The 14902-nt window shown below is 26.5% G+C and overlaps 3 protein-coding genes across 6 annotated transcripts; 1 reads left to right on the top strand and 2 right to left on the bottom strand.

Annotated features, from left to right (window-relative positions):
• Positions 1-65: 65 nt before the first annotated feature.
• Positions 66-4938, top strand: LOC126921239 (vesicle-fusing ATPase 1-like). The gene is made up of 10 exons (XM_050732636.1): positions 66-233; positions 458-546; positions 887-1111; positions 1183-1810; positions 1892-2116; positions 2201-2500; positions 2620-2910; positions 2996-3180; positions 3268-3426; positions 3489-4938. The coding sequence occupies exons 1-10, from the start codon at positions 222-224 to the stop codon at positions 3607-3609; spliced, it is 2235 nt and encodes a 744-aa protein (XP_050588593.1). The 5' UTR covers positions 66-221; the 3' UTR covers positions 3610-4938.
• A 2232-nt stretch (positions 4939-7170) lies between these two features.
• On the bottom strand, positions 7171-11756 carry LOC126921251 (serine/threonine-protein kinase STK11-like). 3 transcript variants are annotated; one of them, XM_050732674.1, is made up of 7 exons: positions 11238-11756; positions 10730-11124; positions 10049-10169; positions 9411-9596; positions 9127-9263; positions 8639-8982; positions 7171-7626 (listed from the first exon to the last, which is right to left on the bottom strand). In XM_050732674.1, the coding sequence occupies exons 2-7, from the start codon at positions 11071-11073 to the stop codon at positions 7466-7468; spliced, it is 1293 nt and encodes a 430-aa protein (XP_050588631.1). In that variant the 5' UTR covers positions 11074-11124; positions 11238-11756; the 3' UTR covers positions 7171-7465. The 3 variants fall into 3 exon arrangements, with proteins under 3 accessions (XP_050588631.1, XP_050588630.1, XP_050588632.1); XM_050732673.1 differs by lacking the exon at positions 11238-11756 and having other exon boundaries at positions 10730-11230; XM_050732675.1 differs by lacking the exons at positions 7171-7626; positions 11238-11756 and adding an exon at positions 7947-8072 and having other exon boundaries at positions 10730-11229.
• A 688-nt stretch (positions 11757-12444) lies between these two features.
• Positions 12445-14478, bottom strand: LOC126921260 (zinc transporter ZIP9). 2 transcript variants are annotated; one of them, XM_050732719.1, is made up of 5 exons: positions 14062-14478; positions 13789-13915; positions 13311-13537; positions 13077-13211; positions 12445-12983 (listed from the first exon to the last, which is right to left on the bottom strand). In XM_050732719.1, the coding sequence occupies exons 1-5, from the start codon at positions 14155-14157 to the stop codon at positions 12732-12734; spliced, it is 837 nt and encodes a 278-aa protein (XP_050588676.1). In that variant the 5' UTR covers positions 14158-14478; the 3' UTR covers positions 12445-12731. The 2 variants fall into 2 exon arrangements, with proteins under 2 accessions (XP_050588676.1, XP_050588677.1); XM_050732720.1 differs by having other exon boundaries at positions 13789-13968; positions 14062-14473.
• Positions 14479-14902: the final 424 nt, after the last annotated feature.

Genomic DNA, 14902 nt, shown 5'->3' with positions numbered 1-14902 from the left:
GAATTTTTCGCTTTTGGGAATTTCATGACAGCGCCACTATGCGACTAGCGAGAAGATTAAAATACATTAAAATGATGACATCCTCCACCACCAAAATTTCGACGAGTTGCCGAACCTATGTATACATACTTATACTGTATAAGATCGTGATGATATTTCTATCCTGCATTGCAGGTCTCATACTGTGAATATAAACTTACACCTTTCAATTCTATCAAAAAATGTCAGCAATGGTAAGTTTCAAATATAAAAGTGATTTAATGCTTTGTTTTATTTATTTATTTTATATATTTTATGTAATAAATATACGTTGTATGTAATTGAACATATCTTTAAAAAGAATTTTGTGTCATCTCCTCTTTGCTCAATACTTCATCAATACCTAGGACTATGAAAGTGATATGCTGTCAATAAGTATGATTCACTTTTTTAATCGTAAAATTTACTTTTTTCATAGAGGATGAAAGCAGTAAGGTGTCCTACTGATGAACTTAGTATTACAAATTGTGCTATAATCAATCCAGATGACTTCCCAGATGATGTCAGGTAAAGGTATCTTATTAATTTATTGATTTGTTACCTATAATAAGATTTAAAGCTCAAGTGTCTATGTATACATATATGAATACATACATAGATTTTGATAAGACTTTAAACCAATTAAATTGAAATATAATTTAATTTATCTTTTTATTCGTAATTGTTATATATCAATCTTATATATAAGATATTGAGTACATATTGTTACATAATTCAAAATTTCAAATTTGTATAAAATAAACAATTTAATTTAATATTACGATAATAAGATAAAAGAATAATACAATTTAATTTAATTTGTAATTTAGAGTTTTAGAGATAAGTTTAACATGATTGTATTTTTTAGGCATATTGAAGTTACCATTGCACCAAATTATCATTTTGTATTTACTGTAAAACGACATCATGAAGTACCTAGGGGAACTGTTGGATTTAGTTTACCTCAGAGAAAATGGGCCACTCTTTCCCTTAATCAGGAAATTGAAGTACGACCGTATCATTTTAATCCTACCTCAAGTACAGAATGTTTATGCACTATTGTCTTGGAAGCAGACTTTTTACAAAAAAAATCGTATGTACATTACATGAAAAGTTTAAAAAAAATGGCACTTGTAAGAAAATTTATGATACAATTTATTTTAGGACTACTTTGGAACCATATAACACTGATGAAATGGCTAAAGATTTTTTGTTACAATTTTCGGGGCAGGCATTCACCGTGGGTCAACAGCTGGTGTTTCAGTTCAAGGATAAAAAAATGCTTGGCCTTGTAGTTAAAAGTTTGGAAGCTGCTGATTTATCTGCTATAAGTTCTGGACAAAATACAGCACCTAAAAAGACTCAAATGGGACGTTGTTTGGGTGACACTGTTATACAGTTTGAAAAAGCAGAAAATTCAAGCTTAAACCTTGTTGGTAAAGCAAAGGGGAAAGTCGTTCGCCAATCAATTATCAATCCAGATTGGGACTTCCAAAAAATGGGAATTGGTGGTTTAGATAAAGAATTCAGTGCTATTTTTCGGAGGGCATTTGCATCACGAGTTTTTCCACCAGAAATTGTTACTCAATTGGGTTGTAAACATGTGAAAGGAATTTTACTTTATGGCCCACCAGGTACAGGTAAAACGTTAATGGCACGGCAAATAGGGACTATGTTAAATGCTAGAGAACCTAAAATCGTCAATGGCCCTCAGATTTTGGATAAATATGTTGGAGAAAGTGAAGCTAATATTAGACGATTATTTGCTGATGCTGAAGAGGAGGAGAAGAGGGTATGAAGATATTTTCAACCTTTATTAGGTGTTTTATACAAGTTATTACTAGTATACTAATAAATAAATATTCATTTTTAGCTTGGACCAAATAGTGGATTACATATAATTATTTTTGACGAAATTGATGCTATTTGTAAATCTCGAGGTAGTGTTGCCGGAAATACAGGGGTTCACGATACTGTTGTAAATCAGTTGCTCGCAAAAATAGATGGTGTAGAGCAGCTAAATAATATTCTCGTTATTGGTATGACTAACAGAAGAGATATGATTGATGAAGCTTTATTACGACCTGGTAGACTAGAGGTATTCTTCTTAGTATCAAGTATTCTTTAAAAATAATGTTCCAAAGACTATTTACTTAATTAAGTAAAATTTGTATACATACAGGTACAAATGGAAATTAGCTTACCTGATGAACATGGAAGATTTCAGATACTTAATATTCACACATCTAGAATGAGAGATTATAAGAAGATATCACCAGATGTTGATTTAAAAGAATTAGCTACATTAACTAAAAATTTCAGTGGTGCAGAATTAGAAGGTCTAGTTAGAGCTGCACAAAGTACTGCTATGAATAGATTAATCAAAGCTTCTAGTAAGGTAGAAGTAGATCCTGCTGCAATGGAAAAACTTATGGTTTCCAGGGCAGATTTTCTTCATGCTTTGGAAAATGATGTTAAACCCGTAAGTAATTTCTAATAAAATTCAAATGTTATTAACAGAAAGCTGTAACTTTTATTTATATTTTATTACATATTTTTTATTAATATTTGCATCATTGTCTAATACACTTTATGTTATAGGCATTTGGTACAAGTGCAGAAGCATTAGATCATCTTCTTATACGTGGAATTATTAATTGGGGCAAACCAGTGGCAGAAATTTTGTCTGATGGCAATTTATATATTCAAGAGGCACGCTCTACAGAAGGTTCTGGTCTTGTATCAGTTTTGTTAGAAGGACCGCCGAATAGTGGAAAAACAGCACTTGCTGCTCAAATAGCTAAAAATTCTGATTTCCCATTTGTCAAAGTATGTACACCAGAAGATATGGTTGGTTTTACAGAATCTGCAAAATGTCTTTTAATTCGAAAGGTAAATATAAAATGAGTATTTTCTAATTATAATATATTTAATAATATTTGGTATATATATATATATATATATATGTTTTTTTTAGATATTTGACGATGCATATCGTTCACAACTTAGTTGCATTTTAGTTGATAATATCGAGCGTTTGTTAGATTATGGTTCCATTGGACCACGATATTCTAATTTGACTTTACAAGCGCTGTTAGTTTTACTGAAGAAACAACCACCGCGTGGTCGCAAATTATTAATACTTTGTACTACGAGTCGTAGGTAAAATACTAAATGTTAATATAATGACACTTAAAGATAATAATACAATATATATTTTTATTAATATAATTACCATATCCTTTTTAGACAAGTTTTAGACGATATGGAAATGTTGTCAGCATTTAGTACAACTCTTCATGTACCTAATTTATCTACTCCTGACCATCTCTTAAGCGTTTTAGAGGAAGTGGAACTATTTAGTAAAGATGAAATAGTATCTTTACATGCCAAACTTCTGGGAAAACGGTATGTCTTTATACTAAAAAATTATCAATATCGAAACCATGATTTGTATATTTTTCTTTCAGAGTTTTTATTGGTATAAAGAAGTTGCTATGCTTAGTAGACATGGCACGTCAAGTGGAACCAAATTATAGAGTTTCAAAATTCTTATCAAAATTAGAAGAGGAAGGTGGATTGGAGTACTAAGTATATAAAGCTGTAATTATTTGTGTAGAAATGAATTTAACATAACAAAGAAATTTGCATTTACATAGATATGAAATCTATACCAGTCGGAAAGGTTAGGTACAATTGTGTGAGGTATATATATCATAGGAATACTTAAGTAAAGCATTTTAATTATTTATAAATGTTATGCATATGCTTTATGTAAAAATGATATTTTCTACTATTTTTTTAAATGATTCTGTCGAACATACAGTATTCATAATTTTTTAATTGTATTTTTTTTAAGTACTTGAAAACAATTTGCTTTAAAGTTCCAAGATAATTCCATTAATTTAAAAATATGTAAAATACACAATGTAAAAAGATGCAAATATAATAGCCAAGAAAAATGAAAATTTTCGTTAAGTAATAATACAATTAAATATGTGCAATATATTATTACATAAATTTTTAATTTTTAATTTTTAATTTCTCGTGAAAACTAAAAGTTTACTTCACATTTAACATAATATAGTATATAGTATCATTCACATATAATTTTATTATATATGAAATGGGCACTATGTATTATAGCTGTGCAGAAATGAAATTTACGTGTATCTTTGCAAAAGATGAAGGAAATGCTTCCTTTAGTTTTAATTTGTTATTATAGTCTATCATAAAATCAGTTTACTCTATATTAGTAACATGTTTTCTAACAATGTTATAAGCAATAAACATAATTGTTTATCCATTATCAAAATTAGTTACACATATTATAAAAATATATTTGTATGCCTTCACTTGTATGTAATGTACAACAATCTGCTATGTATTTATTATTACTTTACAGTTTGCTGTAATTCTAGTTGTAAATGTATGTATGTATGTATGTGCGTTAATATTGATGTTTGTAGCATCTACACTTAATGCCTCTTAGAGATAAACAAAACCATTCCAAGAAATATTTACTTTTTTTGCAATTGTAAGAAATATATGAAAAGATGAATATTTTCTATTAATTAAAGTTGAAAACTAATTTTATTTTAGATAAATTAATATTTAATTCTGAAATTATATGTTATAAATAAGTAATTTATTTTGTGTAAGTTATTTAAATAATTTGTTTCATGTCACTTTCTCTATGTAGTGAAAATGTATTGAATAATTTCATTTAATTTGACATATGTATTTATATACAATTAAATTGTCTACAAGAAAAGCTGTATATCAATATTAAATATGTTGTTATACTTGATAAATATGTAATTTGAATCATATCTGTGTTAATATATTGCAATAATAAATTTATGACATATGTAATATGTGTAAAAGTAAAATAAAATCTGATCGAGTATAGTGATTAAAGATGTTATTATCTATCTACATTTTACCTAATTAGTAATTTATACATAAAAAATAAAACATAATAATAATAATCATAATGTCGCTCACTTGGTATTACTCTTATTTTGTTTTGATAGTTTGTATACAAATGTGATTATATTACAATTAAAAATTACAAACTATGTAATTACATTAGTGTATATAATTGTGCAATAATTTTTAATTTTTATACTGATCGGTTTTTAAATATGCATACAGTATGTTATAATGATATAGCTTAAATTTTTCATGCAATTCTACATTGCATTGGGTCTGTATCGCGTTATATTTATTATCTTATTTACAAATTTTACTTCATTTGTATTAATAATTAAAATTATGATGATATCTACTATTTAATTTAAATTATTTACGTTAGAAATATTAAAAATTATATTAAAAATCAATAGTAACAAATTACATTTGTTATAAAAACTATTTTATTCAAATTTTATTATAGCATGATAATTAAACATGTTAAAAGATCACTCCATTAATTTTAATAGTTTTTTTTAACCTTTTAGTTATAACTTTGTATTAATATTTGAGGAAAAAAGAAGTTTACAATTGAAACAAATATTGGGGGACATTATATACTATTGATATATAAAAATAGTACACATATATTTTTGTGTATATGTCCTTTTTTTGTTAAATTTACTACCAGTTTTGTTAATTTTATTTTGCATATTACTAAATTTGAAAAATATAAGTAAAATAACAAATATTCAATCAAAGGTAATTAACAAAGCAGTATCCAAACTTGATGTCATCAATATTCCCTATTTCCCCATAACGTTATCATACACTTCTTATCTAATACCTCATATCCTTTAAAGTAACATATACAATAAATTTTACAGTAAACAGTTTTTAACCAGAAAAGCAAGATTTGATTATCACATAAATTTGATATGAACTCCTACTTCTTAATTATTATTTCGTTCATTCTTTATGTAACTAAAAATAATTATAATTCTTTGTTGTTTATAATATGTACAATCATAAAAAGTATAACTATTTTCCATGTGCTTTCAGTGCTTGGCAGTATTTAGGCACCTTAATTCCATCAAGGAAAGAGAGAAAGAGAATAATTTATGATTTTATTTTTGTATAAATTGCGCAGGCGAAATAAGCATATTTAAAATAACATCGATATCGATATCGTTGATCTTCGCTTATTCTAAAAAGAATATTTCTTATTCCTGCAATAAAGTTTTTGTTGATATTTCTTTCTTGAAATAAATAATTCTATTGTGGAAGCGTATTAGATACATAATATATCTAAACGTCGAAATGGTCGTATATCTTTTAATTGTTACATTTACAATTCGTACTTGAAATATATATATGTAATGTGTTCCTGTACAAAGATTTTATACACACCAAATTTATCACACCCCATTGGCAATACTTGGTGTAATATTTAAAGCATGAATATGGAATATTTAATACAAAATTTAAAAGTAGACATATAAATCAACAATGTTGTATTTATCCTTAATGATACTCAAGTACGCTTTAATAATATCTATTATAAGTATGTGTGAAACAATCCTCAATATTCTTGTATTATAGAAGAATCGATGTTTTATATTAAGTCATGTTACAAGAATTGCGTTAAGTGTTTATAAGTCATCTCACGATGATAATACTATAATATATATGCAGTCTACAAACACAGATCATATTTTCTAAATAACAATTATATATAAAATATTTTTAACATGTACATATATTGGAGGAAAGTTTCAATGTCGATTTAAAACAATATTTGTGACATATGTTTGATATTAGTCAGCACCAAACATTCTCCTTGTATGCTCGAATAACCTTATCCCCCATTATAACATCGGTCATAAAGTTTTTATATTACAAATATTTTGTTGATGCACTATATAAATAAGCTTGTTTAATAAACAAAAGTTTCTGCTTTCCACTGAAAAGATAAAAACGAGTACAAACTCTTACAATGTCAAAGTTAGTAAAAAACTCACACATATTCCTTTCAGAGTAACACGCTTTTTTTAATTTATAAAATGTGAGAGTAATAGAACAATAGCAAAATGATGATTGTGAAAAGGATACTAAAAATAATTTTATAATTTTCTCTGTGTCGCCTTTTAAATCTTTTTATCGCCTAAGTTAATAAAAAAAAGAAAGAAATTGTACAAAAAAGACGTTTAACAGATATCCTTAATAATCGTAACTTCATTATGGCACATGAAAGAAAATCACTTTATTTGGATGTCGAGTCATTAACCTCATAATTAATAGATCATAATGAATTATTTACTATGACTATTTAATATTAATATCACAAATGTTTACATTTTCAATGTTTTTGAATTAGTTCAAATTTTATACTCAATTCGAGCTGTAGCTGGGTCGTTATTCTAGCACGGTTCAGCATTTATTAAATTTTCAGTCATCTCCATTGCAGAGAAACTTTGTATCTGACATAGTCAGGAAAATATATAATAAAAGATAAGCATGGCAATGAGTCAAATCACGATGGCTTACAAGACGGAAATTTCTTAACGTTAATACACGAAATTGGTTTACGCCATCGCCGTTTACTTTGATGTGAATTTGGTTTGCTGTTGTGACTATTCCAAGTAGTTTTTTGGTCTTCACTAATTTTGTCCATTTCTTGAAGCCGTTTTTCTTCTGGACAAAAAAAAGACAAACTTATTTAGTAGTTGTTTATAAATTTATATTATGAGGGTTAATTTTATTTATTTTTAAATGTATATAATATAATAACTATAGTTAATCGTGCAATATACAAAACAAGTCATCATTGCAATAGTTATAATATTACTACACAGAGTTTAAAATATGCATGACACATTGCAAAAGCTAATACATAGAACTATTCGAAAACATTGTTGAGTTAAAGATTTTAATTCCATAATTAATTTATATATAACTTTAGATGTTACAAAAGGCATAGGGGCAAAACAGGGTATACACTATATAGAGAGTACCCGTTTTTGTCAGCTCGCAACATCATAGGTAGATATAAGCGTGTCATTGTTACAGAATGGTGCATGTCTTTGATAAGAATACTAGTAGTCGATTTGAAAAAGATTGTTCAGTATTCCGTTTAGAATCTGAAAAGCAAAAGCTGTATTTTATTCAAGTGTTTATGTACTTTTATTATAATTATAATTTGTATAAATATATATTCTCTTTAATGATATTTGTTTTCTAACGATGCATATAAAAAAGATAGACAAGATTTTGACCAACTTTTAATAACAATTTCCTTTATCTTCAATTTGAAATAATCTATACAAATTATGCAAGACATATCTTAATTTATAAATAAATATGTACAAATATTACGCTAATTTTGTTAAAATACAGTTATAGAACGTTTGTATTGGATAAAATTATTAATTCAATTATAAAATAATATAATTAACAAATCGTTGCATAAATGTTACTTATGAACTGTAATGTATTATACCATAAATGTACTAACATCTAATTTGTATATTTCTTATTGGTGTCTTTATACATGCAGGTTTTATCTTACCTTTCTGTTAGTTGTGAGAATACAAATTAATATCAAATATTATCGCAACAAAAATTTAAGCTTTAATACATAAATACAATAACACATAGCACAATGCAAAAAATCTAATTAAAAAGAAAAAAGAATAGAAATACATACCATTTAGCTGATGTTCGGTATAATACGTAGGATTGTCGTCACCTCCGTAATGATACTCCATCAGGTACGGTAGTACGGTCATGCTGTGCCATTTATGTCCTTTAAGAGGAGGTATAGGCACTTCTTCTTGTGTTTTAGGATGCCTGCATATAGTCCATGGGTGTTTTTTAACTTGTTGCAAAGTAAATCTTTTATCTGCATCTTTCTGCAGCATTCCTTGTATAAGAGATTTTAGTGGCTCTTCTACTTCTTCAGGTATAGTATATTCACCTTTTCCTATATTTTCATATAATTTATAAATATTATCGCCTTGAAAAGGATATTGACCTGTAGTTATATTGTACCTATAAAATATTTATAATCTTATTAAAAAGTGTTTGCTAAATTCCCTTATATTATATTTTATGAAAAATAGAATTTGATTTGTAAATATAACTTATTTTAACACAACAGGTAAATAAATATAATTTATAGAGAAGTATACTTACAATGTAACTCCACTGCTCCATATATCTACTTTAAAACCAGAAAATGTTTCACAGCCATTTGCAATTTCAGGAGGCTGAAATGCTGGTGATCCTTGTCCCATTTTACATGTATCATCTTCAGAAAACATATCTAATGCCTAATAAAAACATAAAAAATTGTACAATCTCATCTTTTAGTTTATGATCTATTCTCTTAATACAAACTTTAACTTTATTAAGTTGAAACACTTGAATTTAAATATTACATTAGTATAATAAAAAAAAAAAATAAGTTAAATATATACCTCTGCAACTCCAAAATCACTAATCTTCAATGTGCCATCTAATGCTAATAATAAATTCCCTGGTTTTATATCTTTATGTACTATCCCTTTGCTGTAGAGGTATTCTAAACCATCCAGTAACTGACAGAAATAGTCATGTGCTTGCCAAATTGGAAGCTTCTTAAGAGGTGTGCTTCCCAACATATCCTGCAAAAAATCTAATAAATAGAAATCTAATTGTTGTTAATTCCATGCAGGTTTTTATTATACATAAAATTTACATAAAATAACAGATTTTAAAGTATAAAAAACTATTGTACTAAATTACAAAAATTATATCATATGGAGTTAATTCGATGAAAATATTAATTTTGTTATATATACTGTTTATTGATACTTATTCCAGTAAAAAATGAATTTTAAAACTATATCTTTTACTCTTATACTGAATATATAAGATAAATCAGTTTTAAATATTGTTATAATATATAGTAAAAAATTTTTTAAATGTTTATAAAAGCATTACAAATATTTAGAAATGTTGAATTAATTATCACACGGATTGCACTAAAACTTTAAACATAATCAAACATCAATTTATAAAGGCATATGTGTATAACACATTCTAAAATAAACCATGTAAGGCTTTTGAACTTTACCTGTAATCCACATACACAAAATTCCATAACTAGGTACATCTTCTCCTTTTCATCATTATATAAAACATCTACAAGGTTAATTACATTCTTATGTTTTAATATCCTTAATAGTCTTATCTCCCTGTTAATGAATGTGAACAAATAATATTTAGAATTCTAGAAAGTAATCATATATATGTCTTAAAAGATATATATTACTTTTATGTATCAGTGTAGCCTTCTTTTCTAAGATATTGTATAAATTATAAATTGCCAGTAAATATTTATGATTTCTAACATTGTGCTTTTTAAATAAACTACATTAAGAATAATAATACACACATAAATTTTAATTTTATTGTATATACTAAAATAATTGTTATAAGTTTTATAATGTTATGTAATGTTACATTAAACTTTTAACAATTCTAATAATATAAATGTTTACATTACATGTATTATTTTATTTTATACATTCATTCTTGTTGGATTAATATGAATATCATAAGAGTAAATATTCCTCTTTCTTTGTGTTTTGTACAAATAAAAAATAAGATTTAATATAACAGAAATCATGTGGTATCATATCTACAAAATTCAACAGATTGACTGCATAATATTAGCAATTAAAAATTGTTTTAATCCATTTTATTTCATGAATAAATAAGATATAAAGGAAATATTAAAATTTGTTAATCGTACCGTTGAACGTTAAGCTCTCCATTTGGGATTCTACGAAGTTTCTTCCTTTTCAAAATTTTCACGGCTCTTCGACAAAGTGTCTCTGAGTCCAACACTTCTTTCACCTTTCCGTAACTACCTTCACCAAGAACATCACCCATAACATATTTACCGATAAATTTACATTTTTTCTTTTTTTCTTCGTATATAATCTGATCTGAATCCACCCTATGGAAGAACATGTTGATCTCATCCAAATCATAGTTCGGATCATCATTGATCCACGTGACTGGCTCGATATCCCGAAATATTTCATTGTTAATTTCTTCTTCGTCTGGGTCACATATTGTGATCCTATTGTCCATTTTTCACAATGCTAATTGGACTAAAGTTACTGAAAACCACGCAACTTTAACCTAAAACACGACCGGCACCACCATTGTTGTGAATTACAGCTGTGTGTTCCACCACGGCTTGTGATAATAAAGGACACGATCGTCATTCCAGTTTCAGAACAGCATGTACTTACATACTAACTATACTAGCGCTTAAATTCGAAATATTACTCTCACGTTTGAAAATTACAGTGGCTACAAGAAATATTAACACATGTTCTTATTTTCCAATGAAGCGTTTTTTAATCGAGTTCTACATTTTATTTTTATAGTATTAAATTTTTGTAACCATATGAAAATATGTACTATTAAATGGTACGAAATTTTATATACTTAGATTAAATTAATTAGTGTGTGGGTACTATAATCAGGTACTAAATACTGGGGTATATCAATACTTTTTGTAACCTCTGTACAAGTATGTATATTGAATTCAATTATATTTTGTGTTTATACAAATTTTCTTTCTGCTTGTCTACACAGGTATTTTATTCTTTCACTTTAACATATTGACTACCATGCGAATTTTATATGTATATTTTGTTTTGAGAGCCGTAATAGATTTAAATACATATGTATTTAATTTTATATATATAATTTTTGCAAAATATTTTTAGTATATCTACGCACTTTTGTCTGACATCTAAGTCATTCATATTGTTAAATATTTCTTAATCCATGAAATTTATCTTACTTTAATCATACCAAAAAATTTAGCAATGTGAGTTATTGATGACACACTATAGCTGTCAACGTATCAAAGCAAAAGTACTGAAAGATACAAAAAATTTTAACTTAATGTTGCAACTTAGACTAGTAAAAAGAAATGTATTGCATAAAGATATATATATCTGTATGTCAGATGTTATATTTATTTATATATTTTTGTAGTATTCTTATAAATAAATGGATTGATATAATAACAATTTTTTTAAAATTATTTCAATCTATCCTTATAAAATAACGTATATTTAGATAAGAATCAGATAATTTACGGTTCCAAAATCTCATGTGTATAAAGAACTTCCTACTATAATTTCTTAAAATATTTTATATAAAAATTAAAAATATAGGTTTTAATAGATGAAATAAATTAATTGTAGTATGTTATATTATTAATCAGGTACTGCTATGTTACAATATGAAATATATTTTTTAAAACATATCTTTTATAGTATAGTCAATAAAACAAAACTTTAAAAGTATAATACAAAAAAGTTTTGTAGTATAATCAATATGGAGCAATAAAAAAGTTCTTTAATTTATTTTTTATATTCAAATGTTATTTACTAATAAATAACATTTATGAAGTTTCATTGGAAAATGAAAACTTGATAGAAATGTTTTTTATGTTATTTTATATAACTCTGTGTTTTACTCTTTTATCTTTAAATTTATACAAATATATAATAATATGATATGCCCTTTCTACAATTATGTACAGTACATAAAAGTATATCTCTTGATTATTATTGAAACAGGTGTCTGAATTGACGAACTTTCCAGTTGTCACTTCATGATTTTATATAAAAATCATGGAATATATTAAAATATTATACCTTTTAATGAGAGGGACATTTTATATTACACATAGTGAAAAAAAGATGTATTTTTTGTATGATATTTTGTCAATGATGATGACCATTCGTAATTAATACAGGTAAAAGGGAGCCCAATACTAAAACTAATATTTCTTTAACTTTTAGTCCAGAAGAAGACACTGCAACATTTTCGGCAGTTGGTAGATGTGTATAGTTGCCACTATTTCTTGTCATTAGTTCTGGTAAAACATGTACTGTTGCAACATATAGGAATGTACCTGCACTAAATAACATTGCTACTCCAGTTGCATTAACATTACTAAGTGTTTCTTTCCCTTCCTAAAAATATATATAAGTATATCAATTTTACATTAATGTTCTGAGAATATATATTATGGAATAATTTCATTATTTAATTTTAAAACAATTTACCTTCCCAATACCAAAATATGTTACAAGAGCAAGACAAGGTGCAGCTAAAGAAAATACTAAAAGATGTCTACCAATTTTTTTTCTATCTACTCCCTCATGTAGTAAAAATGATACCAGACCAAATGCAGCAGGTGCCTGTAAAAAATACCTGAGTTATTTATTTAACACTTACTACATATATTTTTAACATTCTTCTTCTTAGACATGGAAAACTACTTAATTTATTTTGTTTACCTTATGTAACATTATTGCTAAAAAAACAATTATTTCTACATCAGCCTCTGATGTAGTTGCAGCAGCTCCTAATGCTACTCCATCAGCTGCTGCATGAACTACAAGACCTAAGGTGGCAGTGACACTCCTTTCTCTTACTCCACTTCTTCTAGCTGAACATTGATCAATCAGTAGCATAAATACAAAACCAAGTATTAAACTAATACCTATTAAGGAGTGAGGATCACCTAAAAAATGAAGGTCAAAAATATTAAGTTTTATTGAAATAATATCAAATTAAATCTAAAGGAATTTCAAGTATTTTAATTGGCTATATATATAGCTTTTCATATAAAACTAAAATACAAAATATGAAAAATATTTCTGTTTATTACAAATATAAATATTAATATCTTATATTATAAAAAAGATGCAAAATATGTATGTTTATCATATATAAAAAACTATTTCATTATAAATGTTATAGTGAAATACTAACTTTGAACTCCTTGATCACTATTGCTTCCATCAGTAAACAATGCTCTTATACCTTCAGGTATAATCACAGCTAGCGCAGTGCCTACAAGAAGTCCAGCACCAAGTATCGAAACCAGTTGTAATTTATCCTAGAAAGATTAAAGGTTCATGATGTTCATGATCATGGGGTTCTTTGTAGAATCTGTAATCAGTAGTTTAAGTATATGACAATCATAGAAAATGATAGATAAAAAAATTGTTCTTTTCATCTATCGTCAAATGAAAAGGACATTACCTCAGATAAATTCATGACTAATGGCAAGGATCCAGCTATACAGGAACCGACTAACATTACCAGTGAAAGCATCCATAGTATTGTACTTTCTTCCATTTTCTAAGATGTATTTTTTGAATAAATGAAAGGTATTTACTTCATCGAATTAATACTTTCCCATTGCCATTTAATATTAAGTTATCAGTTCTATTGTACCTGCTAAAACAATTCAATTTTTTTTCTATAACATTCTAACTAAAATACCATTTCTGACAGCGTTTAACAATCTGTTTTCGTCTACGTAGCAGTTTCGCGGTGAATACTGTGATTATAGCAACGACATAGAAGTGAAGAAGTTAGATGAAAATAGAATATGTCATAATGAAAAGTTTTCATCGAAGATTCCTTTTTGCTGAAAATATTAATATTTAATATATTTCTGTCATATTTGAGAAACTACTTAAAAGTAAAATGAATGCTTAATGAAAAATCTATTAGTTTATTTAAGAAACAAGCGACAGTTTTTTATGTTTCATATATGTAAAGATGTTTTACATGTATGTATACAAACTAAGGATAATACATTCAATGCTCTGTGAACTTAAAAAAAAAGGATCAACGAACTCAAATCTATATATTTCTATTTATTAATTTTCATGAATAATATTTACTTGCATAGATGGCGTATAAGGATTTATCTCATAACTACGTAAAAAAAGTAAACAAACAATGCATATAATCAATAACTATAGATAATTAATGAACTCTTCTTACAGATTTCATTTATTCTATCCTATAAATCATTTTTATACGAAACATCGTTTTAGGATTTTTTTTCGCAATTGATAATAATACTTGATTT

The sequence above is a fragment of the Bombus affinis genome, chromosome 10 (genome assembly GCF_024516045.1).
Source record: "Bombus affinis isolate iyBomAffi1 chromosome 10, iyBomAffi1.2, whole genome shotgun sequence".
Classification (NCBI taxonomy): Eukaryota; Metazoa; Arthropoda; class Insecta; order Hymenoptera; family Apidae; genus Bombus; species Bombus affinis.
Note: the sequence above shows the minus strand (reverse complement) of the source record. Positions and strands in the feature narration are given on the sequence as shown.

What these genes read in the sequence shown, in the direction of transcription:
- LOC126921239 (XM_050732636.1), top strand. An exon ending in AATGTCTTTTAATTCGAAAG is followed by an intron (nt 2,911 to 2,995) that starts GTAAATATAAAA and finishes TGTTTTTTTTAG; the next exon opens with ATATTTGACGATGCATATCG. An exon ending in GCCAAACTTCTGGGAAAACG is followed by an intron (nt 3,427 to 3,488) that starts GTATGTCTTTAT and finishes TTTTTCTTTCAG; the next exon opens with AGTTTTTATTGGTATAAAGA.
- LOC126921251 (XM_050732674.1), bottom strand. Translation starts at nt 11,073, where the DNA reads ATGGACAATAGGATCACAATATGTGACCCAGACGAAGAAGAAATTAAC. An exon ending in TGGAGCAGTGGAGTTACATT is followed by an intron (nt 8,983 to 9,126) that starts GTAAGTATACTT and finishes AATATTTTATAG; the next exon opens with GTACAATATAACTACAGGTC. An exon ending in TACCGAACATCAGCTAAATG is followed by an intron (nt 7,627 to 8,638) that starts GTATGTATTTCT and finishes TTTTTTGTCCAG; the next exon opens with AAGAAAAACGGCTTCAAGAA.
- LOC126921260 (XM_050732719.1), bottom strand. Translation starts at nt 14,157, where the DNA reads ATGGAAGAAAGTACAATACTATGGATGCTTTCACTGGTAATGTTAGTC. An exon ending in TAGTCATGAATTTATCTGAG is followed by an intron (nt 13,916 to 14,061) that starts GTAATGTCCTTT and finishes TAATCTTTCTAG; the next exon opens with GATAAATTACAACTGGTTTC. An exon ending in TAGCAATAATGTTACATAAG is followed by an intron (nt 13,212 to 13,310) that starts GTAAACAAAATA and finishes TATTTTTTACAG; the next exon opens with GCACCTGCTGCATTTGGTCT.